At 39.5% G+C, this 17,460-nt stretch overlaps 1 protein-coding gene across 1 annotated transcript; it reads right to left on the bottom strand.

Moving 5' to 3' along the window:
- Positions 1-471: 471 nt before the first annotated feature.
- LOC308102276 (multidrug and toxin extrusion protein 1-like) lies at positions 472-13,291 on the bottom strand. The gene is made up of 16 exons (XM_080451914.1): positions 13,065-13,291; positions 11,105-11,206; positions 10,762-10,830; positions 10,374-10,522; positions 9,568-9,610; positions 9,425-9,469; positions 9,172-9,269; positions 8,691-8,788; positions 6,788-6,969; positions 5,653-5,761; positions 4,519-4,594; positions 3,827-3,896; positions 3,231-3,363; positions 2,993-3,087; positions 2,718-2,781; positions 472-2,591 (listed from the first exon to the last, which is right to left on the bottom strand). The coding sequence occupies exons 1-16, from the start codon at positions 13,245-13,247 to the stop codon at positions 2,341-2,343; spliced, it is 1,767 nt and encodes a 588-aa protein (XP_080308040.1). The 5' UTR covers positions 13,248-13,291; the 3' UTR covers positions 472-2,340.
- Positions 13,292-17,460: the final 4,169 nt, after the last annotated feature.

Here is a 17,460-nt window from a genome sequence, read left to right as displayed (position 1 = left end):
CCACAACATGCCCCCTTTCGTGCCCATATATGGAGCTGACTGTTTTGTTTACGCCATTGAGGTTAGACAACACAACACACTCCATATTTGGGTGTAGTTGCATTGGGAACTCCTTATATGGTTATGGCTGAGTCATAGTGACATCAGCGTCTGTATACCTGTGTCCCTTTTATGCCCATATATGGAGATCCCTGATGTAATTAGTAAATGGCCTAACCCTGTATATTGGCATGCCCATATACTGTATGGGCATATTGGTTGGATCGGCGGTTCTGGACAACTGGATGTCCATATATGCCTATATATGGACATATCGATCAGATCGGCAGTTCTGAACAATGGACTATCACACATTAATTGTAAATCTGTATTTTAATAGGATTATTACAGTGAATGAACCCTTTAAAATAGAGTCATTTCAGACAGAAAGACACAATCCTTCAAATGCAAAATCCCATTACTTTGACATTTGATCACCACTCTTTATTTCAGTTAAAGACAGCATTACGATTCCTTACAGTATGTTAGGTAAATTTTCAAGACTGATATGTATTTGTTTCATATGATACTGACACCGGAATATGTAATTAGCAGCCTAATTTTCTTTTCTGAATCTTTTGTTGAATCAATTTGCCTTGATACATTTTTTTATGTTGACATATTCTGACATGACCAACAACTAATATAAACAGAGGAGTGCTACAGTATCTGCTACAGCACTTGGCTGTGTGCTGACACAATCTGGGGTTATACAATGTGAAGAGGTAGTAATTAAGCAGTCCTCAGACCTGCATGGCTGGCTCATTATAAAGCAGGAGAGACATGCATCTAAGAAGGCAGATAAAGACTCTCTTTGGCTTATCAGAAGGATTGTTTGATTTAAAAAACTTTCCTGAGTCTGTAGTACATCAGGGTAGGATTTGAGACTGGCTCTAAGAAGACCGAATAAGAGCTCAAATTGAGGAGCATTAATTCATTTTCCTTTGGTTTTGCACATTTTAGTAGTTATTTTGCCTGAGTATTTTGGTTTGATGTTATTCTTATATGAATCTAATTAGTTTATCTTAAGCTTTTTCATGCTGATGACCTTCCGACATTTATGACCATGCCACAACATACATACTAGGATACTTATACTAGGATAAGTATACAATCAAAAGCTTGATGTTTCACATCAAACAAGTTAGTCAAACAAAAGTTATGTTACTCTTATGTACCTGTACACAAGACGTAACCACAATAAAGAACCTTCTCTAAATAATTATATCCTGTAATTACCATGTGTGAAATCACATGACTAACTAGTATGTCCTTGCATTTGTCCGAGTTGTTTTTGTTTTATGTACCTTGTTGCGAACGGCGCGCCTCCGCGCAAGTGGAGCTTACTATGAAACCGTGCTCGGCTTGTGTGTGTGTGTGTGTGTGCAGTATTGTGTGCACTGCCTGTGTGCAGCCGCCAGAGTGCGCCAGAGTGCACTACAGTGTGGCTGAAATCCGCCTGCCCCTGGGTGACTAATTACACTCCTCTGAGAGAAATATAGCAGCTACAGTAAAAAAATAACACATCTAAAAGCATCTAGACGAGTTCAGCTATTGGGATATCTAAGAATTCCATGTATTTTTTGTGCATATTTCAGGCCGGATGGCAAGTTGAAAGCGTTCGCTTCCCGTGTTCGCGCGTCTTACTTGTGTATTGTACTGTATGTTGCTTCACATTTGTTTGCTTTCAACTTTTAATTACATTTAATCATTGTAAGGCATTTTTAACTGAATGCTTTATAAGGTGCTATATACTGTGTATAAATACCTTACAATTTGCATATGTTTACTAACTCATGTTCTCCACCGCAAGGAATGAATATCTGACCGGGAGACGAGCTCTGATGTGTGTGTCAGAATTAAAGCTACAATCTGTACGTTTTATGTTCATTGTCACTCTCCCGACTGATAGAGGTAATGGCAATGATGTCCGAACTACAATGAAAAGGGCGGCATATCTTGTGTCAAATCCGCCGTTTACCGTCAAATAACTTTATTGACATCGTCAATCTGTAATGTCCTATCTTTCAGCACTCGTTCAGCGTTTGTTTTAGTTTTTCAATTGAAAAAAGAAAACGCTGAACGAGTGCCTCAGTCTGGATTCCAGGATAACTCTTACCATACAGACTGGTTAAAATAGCATTTTATTCATTCAAGTAAGTCACGGAATGTAGCTTTAAGGCTGGAACACTGAGGCGAACAGGCCAGTGTGCGTAGTGTGTGTAGACCAGTGGCATCTCTTATCTGATGGTAGTGTTTGAACAACCAGTTGCCACCAATAAGTCATACAGAGTAGATAACTCATTTTAGCAGTCCCATGAGAAGCTCGCAGAGGACGACCCCACCAGCCAGGATGAGGACCATTACCAGCAATGTGAAGCCACGCCGTAAAACCAACTGTCTGACTGACAGAACGACTCCAACTGTAGAGGCGATTGCTGCAACCTGGCCGGAACCAAGCGCCTCCAGGTCAGTGTTCCCCTCCTCAGAGCTCACACAGGCGGATGCAGAGGTCGGGCTCACAGCCCGCTCAAGGGCCACGAGGGAGAGTTCTAATGAGAAACGGAGTCAGGTTTTTTTGCCATTACATTGCAGAAAGACACAACAGTTCCTGGAAAGGAGGAGAGGTGTTTCATGAAACTGAGGGGGATAGAAAGCAAAAGTGAGGCTTCATTTACCCTGATTTTCCATTCCGAATGTCTCTTTGCTTTCCGGGAGCTGGACACCTGCTCTCTTCAGGGCCTAATTAGAGACATTACAGACAGGTTTAGAACTTATATGTCCTGCATGGAAAATGAGAAATCAAAAGGTTTTCATGCCAGTCAGAACAGCTTCATTTACAATTTTCATACATCAATGGAGAATATGCCACACACAGTAAAAGTTAATTTATGTAACTCTGAGAGTATATAAACCTTAATCCATCTGGGTCCATTTTTACAGTACTACTCACTTCCTCTGTTGCCTTCTTCCAGTCTAGTTTAGACACAAAGACTAAGAAGAATATGGACTGTATAATGACACAGATGAAAAGTCCTGACCACAGTCCTACAACAGAAATACAAGGAGAGCTCTCATTACATGGTAAGTAACGCCGTCCTAATTGGCCACCTTCACAGTTTTACCAGGCCAAAATGTAATTTTGGAGACAATATAATATTTTTGCGTCGTAGTAGCTTAGGTGTCCTCACCCACAATGCCCATATTGGCTGCGAACATCAGGGACACTCCGATGGGGAAGCCAATGAAGTAGTATCCTATCAGGTTACAAAGAGCCCCAATCATCTGCTTCCCTGCTCCCCTTACTACACCCCCTGTCACAGCCTGCAGAGGAAAACAAATGTTTGAATATTTGTATTTATGAAATACACGCCATTTTGAGAAAGTGATATCATCTCTAGAACTGAATTGCCACGGCAAAATGATTTTCTTTATAATGAATACATTACATTACAGTCATTTAGCAGACGTTTTTATCCAAAGCGACTTACAATAAGTGCATTCAACATAGGTAGGGAACAAAACTACTAATCACCAGAAGTCTTAATTGAATTTTCTTCTAAAACAAGCAACTAAGAGTATACCTAGCACTACGGTAAAAGTGCAATATATCAGCTACCTACTTTCTTAAACAGATGAGACAAATAGGAAAATCAAATGAGCAAGAGCTAAAACTAAAGTGTATCGAATAAACAAGATCCAATAAAACATATATAAAAACCCAATATATAATATGATTACTTTATGAAGGCATGAAGTTACAGTACAGTAAAGCATAGTCACTCACCGCAGTGGCATCAGCAAGATGGAAGAAGCCATACATAAGCATGACATCAGCGACTCGCTCAACAATGTCTCTAAAAGAGAGTAAATAGAAATTCTTATTTTGTTTTTTGTTGAAAAAACAATATCATAAAAGACAACTCAAAGAGAAAAGAAAAGCAGCTATCTAAATAGCAAGTATGTAAGTAAGTAAGCAAGCAAGCGCATCGTCCACAACTAATATGTTGCACATTTACAGCAATAATCTCAGTGGTCTGGTACATAGACATATAAAGATAGACGCCTCGTCCGACTCTGGAGTGTCTGTATCGCGGACGCCATATTAGAGGGGGGCACGCTTCCTGACTTGTGGCCAATCACATCGCGTTTTTTTCCGAGATTTGGCAGAATCTGGTTGTATAAAAATACAACGGGACATTTTTATACAACTAGATTCTGAAGTCCTGGAAAAGACGCGCTGTGATTGGCCAGGAGTCAGGAAGCATGCCCCCTCTAATATGGCGGCCGCAATATACGGGTCGCTCCAATGAACTGCAGCGGCCAATGAGGTATCTAGGTTTCTATATCTATGGTCTGGTATGGCAAATGAATCAAATCAGTTACCTCTTGCTGCCACTTGGAGCCGCCGATGTGTGCAAAGTGTAGGTACAAGAAAGTGAATGTTACTAAATGTATCTTGTAAGAGGTTTAACTCACTGTTCTGGGGTGAAAATGTATCCCAGCACATCTTTAGGGATTGAAAGACTAGCTCCGACAAAGAATGAAACTACAACTGTATCAGGCATAGAGAATACAGTACGTAAATACAAATAAACATTTTCTGAAAAGAAATGTGCATATTGACATATTCAAATGTATATTCAAATGTCTAGTGACACTGACAACACTGGAGTAAACGTTTCATACAGCTTTTGAGACGCACAGAAGACTGCTCATGTTGTGGAACTAAGCAGTGGTGGAAAAGGTACTCAAATTGATTATATAGTAAAAGTATCAATATTATAATATAGAAATACTCTGTTAGGGCGCGCTCTCACCAAAAGTTGGCTGGACGCTGTTAAACGCAGGTTGTGCGTGGCCACAGTTTTTTGCAGCCAGCGGATTCTAAAAAAACGCTGTCACTCACTTTCAGGACCGTCCCCGTAGCCCGCACCGCTTGCTGCCTTGTGCTTCCTGAGTCTTGGGACGGTCCGCCTTCGACTCACCCGATTGGACAGAGGAGGAAAATCAGCTCCTGCCTCCAGCAGTTTTCTGCTTCAAATGGACAAGTCGTGTAGAGCAGATAAACGCAAGGTCTGCGCGACAAGCGGAAAAATCCGCTCTTTCGTGAATCCACGCATTTACATTGACAATGCATTGGCAGATTCTGCCCCAGAGGTAAAATAAAAGTGCGGTGAGAGCGCGCCCTTACAAGTAAAAGTCCAGAATTCTAAATGTACTTGAGTAAAAGTACAAAGGTATTGGCATGAAAAAGTACTAAGATGTTTGAAAATAGCTACAAGCTCACAACGCGTCGTATTGTGAGCTTGTAGATCTGCTATTTTCAAATAGCCTAGGTATAAAATAGGGCTGAAGTGGTTAATGAATGTTTCATAATATCATAATTTATGTCTGAAGATGTAGTGGAGTAGAAGTAAAACTATTGGAAATTGGAAATACTCAAGTAAAGTACAAATACCTCAAAATTGTACTTAAGTACAGTACTTAAGTAAATGTACTTAGTTACTTTTCCACCACTGCATATAAGCTAAAGAAATAATGTTGAACATCATGACCTCTTCCCTTTAAAGTGTTCAATGAAGTGGGCAGCATGTATGCATTGGTTCATACTTGCACAGATGATGGCGACCTTGGCAGACAGCTTGGCTTGCTCTGTGTTCCCAGCACCAAGAGCATTACCAACTCGTACACTGGCTGAAACAGAGAATCCTAGAGGAAACTGTGCGACAGGAAAAGAAAAGAACAGTGTTGCAAAAACTACTTGTTTTAATGTGATATTTCAATTGAGTTTCATCTCCTTTTATTGCACATACCTCAACAGCAGTTTATGAATGGTTTAGTCACCAACTTTTACTGTTCTTGTGACCTGTAGTCAGCACCATTGTATTACTTTCATTTAGAAAAAACTTGCTTTGAATGTCTATTTCTAATACATTTTGTAAGTGAACAATAGTGCTGTAAAGTGAAAGTGGATTGATGCCAGCAGATCACCAGGACAAAATGTCTATAGAGGAGGTGATATATTCACACTCAGAAAAAAACATATTTGTACCAGAGTGAAATAGTATTTGAACCATCTTTAAATATTGCACAATGTTTCAAAAGTGTAAAATCTATTACTATATTATTAAATTTTTGTCTCTATAGAGCAGGTGTGCCATGACCAGCTCAACAAGATCTACCAACCCAATTTTTTTTTATCCCATTGCTGAAAATACTTTGAAAATGTACCTGAGGGCGCGCTCCCACCGCACTTTTATTTTACCTCTGGGGCGGAATCTGCCAATGCTTTGTCAATGCAAATGCGTGGATTCATGGTCTTGCAGATTTTTTCCAAGAATCCACGCATTTGCATTGACAAAGCATTGGCAGATTCCGCCCCAGAGGTAAAATAAAAGTGCGGTGGGAGCGCGCCCTGAGGGGGCTTTGGAATAACGGCGCTGGCGTTACATAATACTGCTACTGATGATTGCACGCAAAACTCTTGAAAACAAAGCATTGCATTGTGGGTTTGCCCATAGAGGCCGTGAAGTCAGTGAGCTGACATCAGGCCCTTCTTGATGTCAATCAATCAAGTCACCTTAATTCAATTGACAGACGCCAAAAATACTTGCACAGCCTTTGTGATCTACTGGTACTGCTATAGAGTATATTATTATATCAAGCAACACATAAGGAAATGGCATGGCTAAAAGAAGTAAAAGTAAAGCCTTAAATACAAGATAATTAACTTTAAATGCGTTACCATGTAAGCAATAGTGGCCAGCTCGTACACTATCGACTGCGCTCCCAGCTCATTCTCGCTAATTATACCAGCCAGGAATCCTCCGATCTCAAACATCCACCACTCCAAGCACAGCATAAGCATACTGGGAATGGCCAGCTGGATAAAGGGACCCCACTCCTGCAGACAGTCCTGTGTCCAACCTGGGAGTCAAGATGTTCATAGTTCAGGCAAATGAGGAGTTGGGAGATAAGCCTGTCAACCATTTAAAGTGACACTTTGTTCACACAACATTTTGGACAGCCACAAAGTAGAGGCCCTGAACAATACATTGTTTTCAGTTACTGGCTGAATACATCTCTTTTTGGGGCTGTATGGCCATGCAAAGTCTAGGTCTGATCGAGCACTGCCTCACACTCCGGTTAGTTTTGCTACACCACTAAGCAGGGAGGCCAATTTAACCTGTTATCATTCTTTTTGGCCAAAGGTTTTGTAACATTGTAGACGTTTCAACATAACTCCATTCAGCTTCAACCTGACTAGGGGTGTTATCAGCGCGTGTATCACGACCCGATAGACAAATGGGTTACGATACATACCACATGCCTTTCTACAGCATGTCCCCGGGTTTATTTTACTTTATTATACCAGGTGTGTTCAATGCATGTATGGGCTTGAACAGCCCATATATGCACTGTAAAAAACAATCCTGATACTGTCCCAATATGAAGGACTGCCCTAAAGTCTTTGTATTGGTTCTGCGACGCTGTTATTTTAAAAATGTACTAATTGTTTCGTCTGGCTATGCTAGACTAGTGAGCAGGTATGTTACTAACATCATTGGCTGAACAAATAATTTCACAGGCTGGTAGTGAGGTTTTTTTTTCCTTTCGCAAAACGGATATTGGATTAGAGCTCTTTAAATGTGTAATGTGTAACATTGTGTTCATAATAATGCAGACATTAGTATTGAGTAATAAATACGCTGTAGTAATTCTGATGTGCTAGATCAAATATACTTGCATTCATACACACCAAAGGGTTTATTTTAATTCATTTAACTTAATCTGTTTTCTCTTCAACACATTTAACAGACTGTTTGGGGCGGCCATAGCTGAGTGGTTAGTGAGCCCGCCTAGGGAGCCAGAGGCCCTGGTTGCCCCAGGTACGATTCCAGGCCAGGCCAGCAAATGTGTCGATGAAATGAAATTTGTCCCTGAGCAAGACTCTTAACCCCTAATTGCACACAGGCCCTCATTGGAAACAAGACGTAAGGACTTTCATGAATGGACCTGTTAAAGGAATTATCCTGATATCCTAAGGGCAACTCAGTACATATAATATGCAAAACTGTGATATACTGCACCAACAGGGTAACATTTTGCTGATAAATTGTTAAACCTAAAAATAACCTCAAACTATAAGGAGCTGTGTCAGTGCTGCATTAAGCAGTGAGAGAGTGGCACTATAGTTGTCAAACATTACTCAGGAGAGAGTTCTCAGTGTTCAATTTATAGTTAACATCTATGTGCATATATAATCCATATACCCACTGTTGACACTGTACTGTGCATACTATATCAGTCTCCTTTCCACTGTCGATAGTTTGTACATGTATACTGTAAATCCATTCATAGGCGATAGATTTATGTTCACATTTACTGGTGATAGACTTTACTTTTGTACTTATTTATGTCTTTTTATTTTGTTCATAGGGGGACAAGCACTGAAAGACAATTATTTTATCTGTTAGTATTATTCTACCGCTCTATCTATGATCTCAGGACAACATAACTGAATTACTGCAAACAATGCACAAATGAATTCAGAGTAAGGGAACATTTGATTTAAACAAAGCTACAGTATTATTATTGTGTATAATGAATTACCATCTCTCCCAATCTGAAAGAGAAAACGAGCTCACCTGCCCAGGTGGTCTTGTGCAGTCCTTTGCAACAGATGTAAACATACAGGAACACAGCCAGGGAGAACTGGGAGATGGAGTTGGCTGCTGCAGATCCACTTTTGGTTCAGCCAAGACAGGAAACATATAAAACATGGAGTACAATGTAAAATCCTCTAATTACTAAGTTACTAATGGATCGACTCCGAGTTACAAATGGACCAATTAACACTGCGGATTACATTTTTAAAATAAATTTAAACTTTAGTCTCTAGATAATTATCTAGATTCTGAATTATTGATGATGATGATGATGAAAGATTACAGCATACTTAAGGTACTTCAAAAGACTTAAAGCAATGGTTGATACTGACAATGCAGCCAGGACAAATGGCAATTAATATTAATTTATTTTGTTCACTACCAATCAATGCAGAATTATTAACTGTGCAATAATAATCACCATCTCAATATTGCATATTGTGATAATGGGTACACTCACGCAACACCCAAATCCAGAGGATAGAGGAAGACGTAGTTGATAACAGCGTTGAGAATATTGCCCAACACTCCAGTTATCACCTGGGGCCATATAATTCCCTGTAAACCAAACCACAACATTTTTCTCAATGCCATTAATGACAATCTCTCAAAACATAAGTTGCAGGTTCTCACCCAGTTATAATAGCAGATACAATTATATAAATTAAACAGGATTACATAAAATGCCAGAGCTTTTGTGTAATCAACCTCACCTGATTCTGAAGATACCTCGATTGCAGTTGGTACATGAACGCAGCCTGCAGAAATAGACAGTGACAATGACAAAATGCTCGGCGATGGATCATGATGGGATGTGGTGGATTGAACTGGGAATAGCAGGGAGAGCAGAACTCACCGGCAGAGCTGGCATGAAGATCTTCACATAGAGCTGGGACAGTCTTTATGACACGCACGCGCACACACACACACACACACACACACACACACACACACACACACACACACACACACACACACACACACACACACACACACACACACACACACACACACACACACACACACACACACACGCACGCACGCACGCACGCACACACACACACACACACACACACACACACACACACACACACACACTGTGATATGTTGCAAGTCCATAGATGAATTCATTCAACATTGAATCACATGACTGAATGAATCCGATCATAATTTATTTTGGAAACCTTTTTTCTCCATCTAGCCATTACATTCTGTGGTGTTATCTGGTTTTATGGAGGAGCAGATTAAGAACTTATGCTCTATTTTATACTTGGTATAAATGTATACTTGTATTCAATATGTATTGATATTTCATACCTGGTATAAAACACCTGTCATGCAGTGCAAGCTGACAACGCATTACATCAATTCACTAGTTTTGAAATTCAGTTAGGGTGCATAACACATGCCTTCTATCTACAGCATGTCCCCGGTTTGACTCCCGGCCGGCCATTTACTCTGTGTCTTTCCCCTGCTCTCTGTCCAATCTTTCTCTTCGCTGTGTCTGAATAAAGCATTCATTTCTTTATTTTTGCCTTTATTATACCAGGTTGTCACTTGAGTTCAGAGATCTCTTTTTCGAGTAAGACCTGGTCAAAATGGCAGCTGATAAAAAGACAAGCCACAAAAGACAATAACAGAAGAAAGGCAAATGAGGCTGACCTGGCAACCTCTGGACTCTGTCTGACAGCCAGCAGGATGGGCTCTGTGTTGATGAGGACCGCCCAGCAGGGGAAACAGGCCAGAAGCAGAATCAGAATCCCCCTTTGCAGTATCACTCCCACACGCTTTAGGTTACCGCTCCCATAAGTCTGCATAAACAGGTGCACAGTGGGTCACCGAGATACACAAATACATGCTGATAGAGAACACCTATACACCTATGACCAAGTGGATAAGTTGAACAAAAGAAAAACACATTTGATACAAAAGACCACAGTAGAACTGTTTTCTTGTAGACCCTAGCAATGAGACACAGCAGTAATGGTTAGGATTTTCCACGTTAGACAAACAGAATGAATGGATAAACACTGTCAGGGTGGGATAGTACCTGAGATATGAGCGTATCGCAGGCGGACGCCAAGCCAGTGCCAATGGAAATACCGGTAACATTAATGACCTGCATTGGGGGGGGAAATTCAACTTAAAAGAAATTATCAAAAATTACGCCTACAACAAAAATGGTTTAACCACTTAAGGCCTATTTATACTTAATCACATGACGGTGTTGTGCAAAAATATGAACATTTATGACTTTTTTTTTTAGATTTCTAAAATGTCTGCATAAAATTACGTCCAAAATAGGAATGCCAGGTTGAAGTGGTTAAAGATTAAATACACAAATAGATTAATTGATTAAAGTAGTAAATCCAAATAGTTGCACGTTTTCTTACCGCTATTGCTAACGCCACACCAGCAAGCTCTGTTTTCCCCAGGTGACCACAGAACACTGTGCTGACAAAACTGATCAGAAAGACCATCAACTGTGAAATAAACTGAAACAATAGAAACAGTCATGTAAAAATCCCATTCTGACTTTTCTATAGCCAGAGAATGTATGATTCCTAAATGGGTCCATAATGTAGCAATTAGGCCAAGAGTAAAAGCTGTGAATGTTATGAGACAGACCATTTTGTGGTTCACAACTGCTTCAACAGAATAATCCCAATTTTGGCTTTACCGTATAGCATATTAAGAATATTTTTAATGTAAATGACATGGCTGATGTAGAGGATGTGATGTATTAAATACTTAACTAACTTAAAGGTAGGGTAAGTGATTTATGGTTAAAATAAATGTTAGATAGCTCTATATTCTGATAGCACTCATTGCTGTAGAGTGTTTGTTCGGTAACAGGAGTCTCCATGTCTCTCCACGTCTAGTAAACAGAAAATGCTAATTCAGGTCAGGATATCCATTTTATCCAATCAGGATAGAGAACTCGGAAGAAATTGGAAATGATGACACAAAGAAATGAGCAGACAAAATTGAAGCTGATAAATGGGTACTCTCTCCTGATTGGCTGAAATGTTGTCACTTACCTGAAAATGTATTTTCTGTTTATTAAAGAGCTGGAGAGACAGGGATCCCTGTTACTGAACAAACACTCTATAGCAATGATTTCTATCACAATATAGTGCTTTAACCTTTTAACACAAAACGTTTTGTTTTAACCCAAAAGTATCACTTACCCTCCCTTTAACTTGTACATACATAGTAACAGTCCCTACTGTGTTAGAACAAAAAGAGTTATCAAAAATGTGTATGTGTCCATCCATACAGTAGGTAATTATACATCAACTACTGCTAAACTGGGTCATTCACACATCCCAGAATGAATTGCCTGTGAACGTGTGAATGGGTAGTGGGTACCCCATCACGCAATGCTTGAGTGACCAACCAAACATCAATGCTTCTTTGTTTAGGCAAATTGCTGTAAAAAGGTGATTTAGTCAGCACTCAGCTTCAATCAGTAATAAAAACCACAACCCAAGCCAAAACTCTTGGTGTAGTCATTGACTCAGCCTGCTATCACACATATACTAAGAATGTGTAAGAACATGAGCTTAATGTTTAAGACTTCACATAGCCTACAAAGTAAGCCCACTCTTGCCCAGACTTCTCAGGTGCCCATTCTGTTTTGGTGTCCAGTATTCCCGTTTTCCACTCTGTTTTGGTGCCCATATTTACCAAGTACGCCCAGAGTTACCAAATGCCCACATGTATTCTAACAGCAAACCAGTTCTCCCAGACCTGTTGCTGTAGCCGAGTAGAACAACAACATGGATCCCATACAAGTTGCAACAGGCTGGATTGATATACATTTACTCTGCACCTTAAAGCTGTAAAAGGATGCCCACTGGGCACAACCCTCCCTCTGACTCCTTGGGTGAATATATAATAATGACCCCACACCCCACAAGTCTGCCATTAATAACCTAATTTAAATGTTCCTTATTTAGTCACTCAATTAATTTCATTCCATTTCATTGTTAGCAGCCCATGCTGCTTGGATGCAAGGAGCAGCCCAGCCTCTAGGGGGCAGAGTCTTTCCCACGTCCCCCCCCAAAAGTTAAACTTTTACAGTAGTGACTGAGGTTTGCTCTCTGCCTGTTTATGTAACTGTAACTGTAACTATGACTTGGTGATATGCTAAAATTGTTCTAAGAAATCCTGTAAACTATGACAAACACAACACAACAGCTCAGCCTCCCCCAAGTCCAAATAGTATAACAACCAAGCATTGGTTAGGCGAACCCGTTAGGTCCTATTGTTTACACTAAATCTATTTCTAGCCTAAAAAACGGAAAGACTACATTATTTCACACGTGTCGCGTCAAACCCCAAGCTTACCACTGGTCCGGCTAGTGTTAACAGCTGGACTATTTCTCTCTTGTAATCCACCGGTATCCAGTCTTTGATGCCTTTAAGGCAAGTGCCGCAACAGACGGCGCTGTGAGTAGTAAGCTCTTGGTCTATTTTGGATTGTCCTCCTTTTACTCCATTGGCAAATGTTATTTTCGTATTGTCCTCCATAGTACCTACAGGAGTTTGGGCATTACACAGATACAGTACGTCCCTTTCACTGACTGGAAGTGTGTCAGACAGTGTGACCGCTAACCATGTTTAATAAGCAAGCAAAAAGGGGATGCGTCACACGTGTTTTGAGAAGGCAACCCCCCCCCCAGTGGTGTAAAGTAACTAAGTACATTTACTCAAGTACTGTACTAAAGTAACTTTTTTTTTATTTTACTGGAGTATTTCTAGTTTTCAGTACTTGTACTACTCCACTCTACATATCAGATTAATATTGTACTTTAACTCCACTAGCCTACAATTATTTGAAAACTTTAGATACTATAGTTACTTTGTACCCTACTTTCAACCCTATATAAATTTCGGCCATTTGAAAATAGCAGATCTACAAGCTCACAATGTGTTGCATCATGACACATTCAATTCTTTTCTTCTTCTTTTTTTTCTTCTTTTTTTGCAATTTATTTGAAAACGTGTCAAATGGGACATTCTGCATAATGAGCACTTTCTACTTTTGGTACTTGAAGTACATTTTGATACCAATACTTTTGTACTTTTACTCAAGTGAATTTTTAATTCCGGACCAAAAAATATTTGTAACTGAGTATTTCTTCATTGTATTGATACTTTTACTTAAGTAAAACATTTGAGTACCCATTACCACCACTGCCCCCTCCCACTAAAGTGTAGGGTACATAGGGTCTGGCATGGCTTCAGAACAACTGAGGTCGGACCCGCTGCTAGTGGGTGGGGTTTTGCCTCAAATGCACTGTTATTGTTGTAATTAGGTTAAATGAGTTTCTCCTGAGAGCACACATAATATAGCACATATGGCGCACAACCGACCTAACTATCGTTAATAATTAGAAAAGATTAAACATCATAGTACACACTTTGTAATGTTTTACTTGCTTTAACAATGTTGCTAGTCAGACTGTTGACTTTCTTTTTAAGTAGCCTACAGGAAAATGTAATAAGTCTTTGAGCATAGCCTACCTTTTGTTTTGGCTGAGCTTAATTAACGTAATACATAATTATTAACATCGCAGCATCGCATGGGGGTTCAATATTATGGCGAAAGACTTTCTCTATCTTACCAGCAGAGAGCACCAGATCTTAAAAAGACGAAGTATAGTGAAATGAAACAGGAATTCTGTCAATAATGGCATTAGTTATTGTTTTTGTTTTAACAGTGTCAATGTCATATAGTGATATGATAAACAAGAACGAAAAACAACAACAACACATCTATCGTGCAATAGCAACTACTTGACATATTGGAAAGTGTCAACCCAAACCAAAGTGAAAAAGAATGCTATTTGGCCTGGAGCTACTTCAACATTTGAAAAAATGATGTTTAATTTAATTAATAGTTTTGGAAAACTGCTGATATTTGTCCACAAAACTGACTGCAAAACCCTGAAAGATTGCTGCTATTTGTTTCAAAAAGCTTTAGCCCTATATCAAAAAGCTTTATACAAAACTATACCCTTTAGTATTTCTTCCAAGTTGCAATGTGACATAGGTCTGTTTACACAATGCTGTACCCCCTCCAACTGTACACAGCCTACTTTAACCTACTGCCAGTTTTTTCTAAAATTATTTTATTATGTCTTTGACACTTTCGCAATGAAAACGTAATGTTCTGTGGTGGCATCTCTTGAGGAGCAAAAAGTTAAACTTTTAAAGTAGTGAGGTTTGCTGCCTGTTTATGTAACTGTTATGACTTGGTGATATACTATTTGTTTTAAAAAAAATCCTGTAAACTATGACAAACACAACACAACAGCTCAGCCTCCTGAGTCCAAGAGCCAAATATTATAACAATATTTGCTTGGGGAGAAAGGCTCCCCAAGCAACCAGCCCAGTCTGCATGTTCACAATTTATTCAGCACAAAGTATACATACAACATCCTAGGTTTATTCTAGCACGCGCACGAGCAGGCAGCAGAAATGACTTAGGCAGGAATCATCCTGCAGCAGAAGAAGCAGGCAGCATCAGCATCAGTGGTAGAAGCTCAATCATCTCCCATGAGTTCCTGGGTGCTGGTTTATATATCCTCTTATCATTCCCTATCAGGCAGACAGAATCAAGCTATTCTTCACAAGGTGTTTCAATATTAGCTTCCTGCATCCATCATCAGAAATGATGCTGCAGACCTACGTGCAGTCTGTTCTCTCATCTCTATTTGAATCACAGACCTTTAGACAGAAGGGTCATTGGCTGGACATTGCGACTTGTCCAGATATCATATGTGTCTTCATGTTTCATCATTCTTAATATAGCAGTTCAAGCGAGACAGTTATGACACAATCTACTAGTCTGACAACTAAAACATATGTGTGAATTTACTCAAATACATACAAGGTTATGCTAAAAGGGTAACACAAAAAGCCCCAGGGGCTTGTTTCCATTGTATATACTTTCTGATGTGCAACATTGACGTTGATGTTAGTAGTGGTGATATTTACATTGTTTTCAACTGAACTCATTCTTTATTAGACAATGGACATGACGTCATTCACAGACCCTCTAGACCTCTAGACCTGATTTTCGGGCGTCTATACCTTTGGAACGATTGATAGTTTCAACCAGCTATGACATTTCTCGCCCTCCACTTCTCATTAAACACCTGCTTCAGATGTTATCAGCCCATTAACTTGCCATTATTAGCTGTAATCTTTATCTCTTACTTTTTCACAATTATACTTAACAACATTGATAACATCCGAAGCAGGCGTGTTAAAATTGCTGAGCCAATACTACAGGTTTGTAATAAGAACAGATTAACTGGTATGCTTGCAGCAATGTGTACTAGTGTTTTTCCTTCTCCGTGCTGCTTTTGGGTTCAAATGCGGATTTGAGGATCACAGCAACATAACCACCTACCAAAGCTGAGTGTACCCTGTAAAGTATAGTTGTTTCACAATTGTCATATCGGCTTCCATATCTGCCTAAGACAGGAAATAAACAACAAAGTGAAACACACCTCGTATGTCTGCGACACAATCTTTCATTCTGCCCCAGATAATTTCTTTTGTCAATTTTGGTGCAGATTCGAGCAACAGTGTTGCTGTGGCCCCCGGGGGCCCCAAACATGGCCCATGGGAGCCACATGTGACCCCTGGTGTGGTTATTCTGATGGCAAACCCCTGAACCGAGTTGGTGTCAAGTTTCACTCGATCTACTATGAATCACACCATTCAATGGAAATAGTCTGGTGGATTGAGATGACATTTTAGGTGAATCGTTCACTTTTTCATAAAAGCATGAAACTTGGTAGACTTGTACAGTTTGGGGCAGTTTGTCTACACCTGTTTTGATGGTCACTGATTACAATAATATCATGTACAACATCATAAACTGTTCAGGTGAATAGTTAATGGTCAATTCAGTGATGTTGTGAGGTAGTCCGGTGGTTTTGTCCGAAAATCTTTCACTTTTTCATAAAAGTATGAAACTTGGTACACTTGTACCTGAACATTTTCAGATAAGCTATCACAAAAACACCCCCTGGTAGCGTTTAGGCTATATACTGTACTGTATGCTTCCATTTACAAATACGTAAATATTTGTATCATTACATCACCACAATGCTGTTTATGTACTGTAATGATAATTAATTTATTTGTATAGCGCTTTTCCAAACCAGGTTACAAAGTGCTTTAAAGAGTAAGATAATAAAAAATCTGCATGACAATCATATGAGATAAAACACAAAATCAGTATATTACTTTCTTTATCAACGCTAAAATTATAACACAGACATTAATAAATGATCTACAAGTTCACATTGCATCTTGATGAGCTTACAGATCGGCTGTTTTCACTACAATGACAATTTCTTTGACTTTCTTTTATACCTGGTGTTTCATGAGGATGGGGGACAATCATTTAACACTTAGTGACTGCACCTTTCAACAGAATAGATGAGAACATGATAAACATCTATGTAAGCACACAAAACAAGTATTATTTTAACGGGACAATTTGGTAGTGACAGATATTTGTCATGGACTTGGGACACCCAGCTTAAACATGGGGCCAGTAAGCAAATTGATGATGACAATGATGGCTGCCTTAAAATATAAGGGACCAGTTGTGTCATGCAGGACCCAAAAGCAGGCGACAGGAGGCAGAACAGAACTTAAAGTGTTTATTAACGAAAACACAGAATCTTCCAAATATGGGCAAAACAAAGAAAGGTAATAC

This window comes from Gymnoscopelus braueri, assembly GCF_963280865.1.
Source record: "Gymnoscopelus braueri genome assembly, chromosome: 2".
Classification (NCBI taxonomy): domain Eukaryota; kingdom Metazoa; phylum Chordata; class Actinopteri; order Myctophiformes; family Myctophidae; genus Gymnoscopelus; species Gymnoscopelus braueri.
Note: the sequence above shows the minus strand (reverse complement) of the source record. Positions and strands in the feature narration are given on the sequence as shown.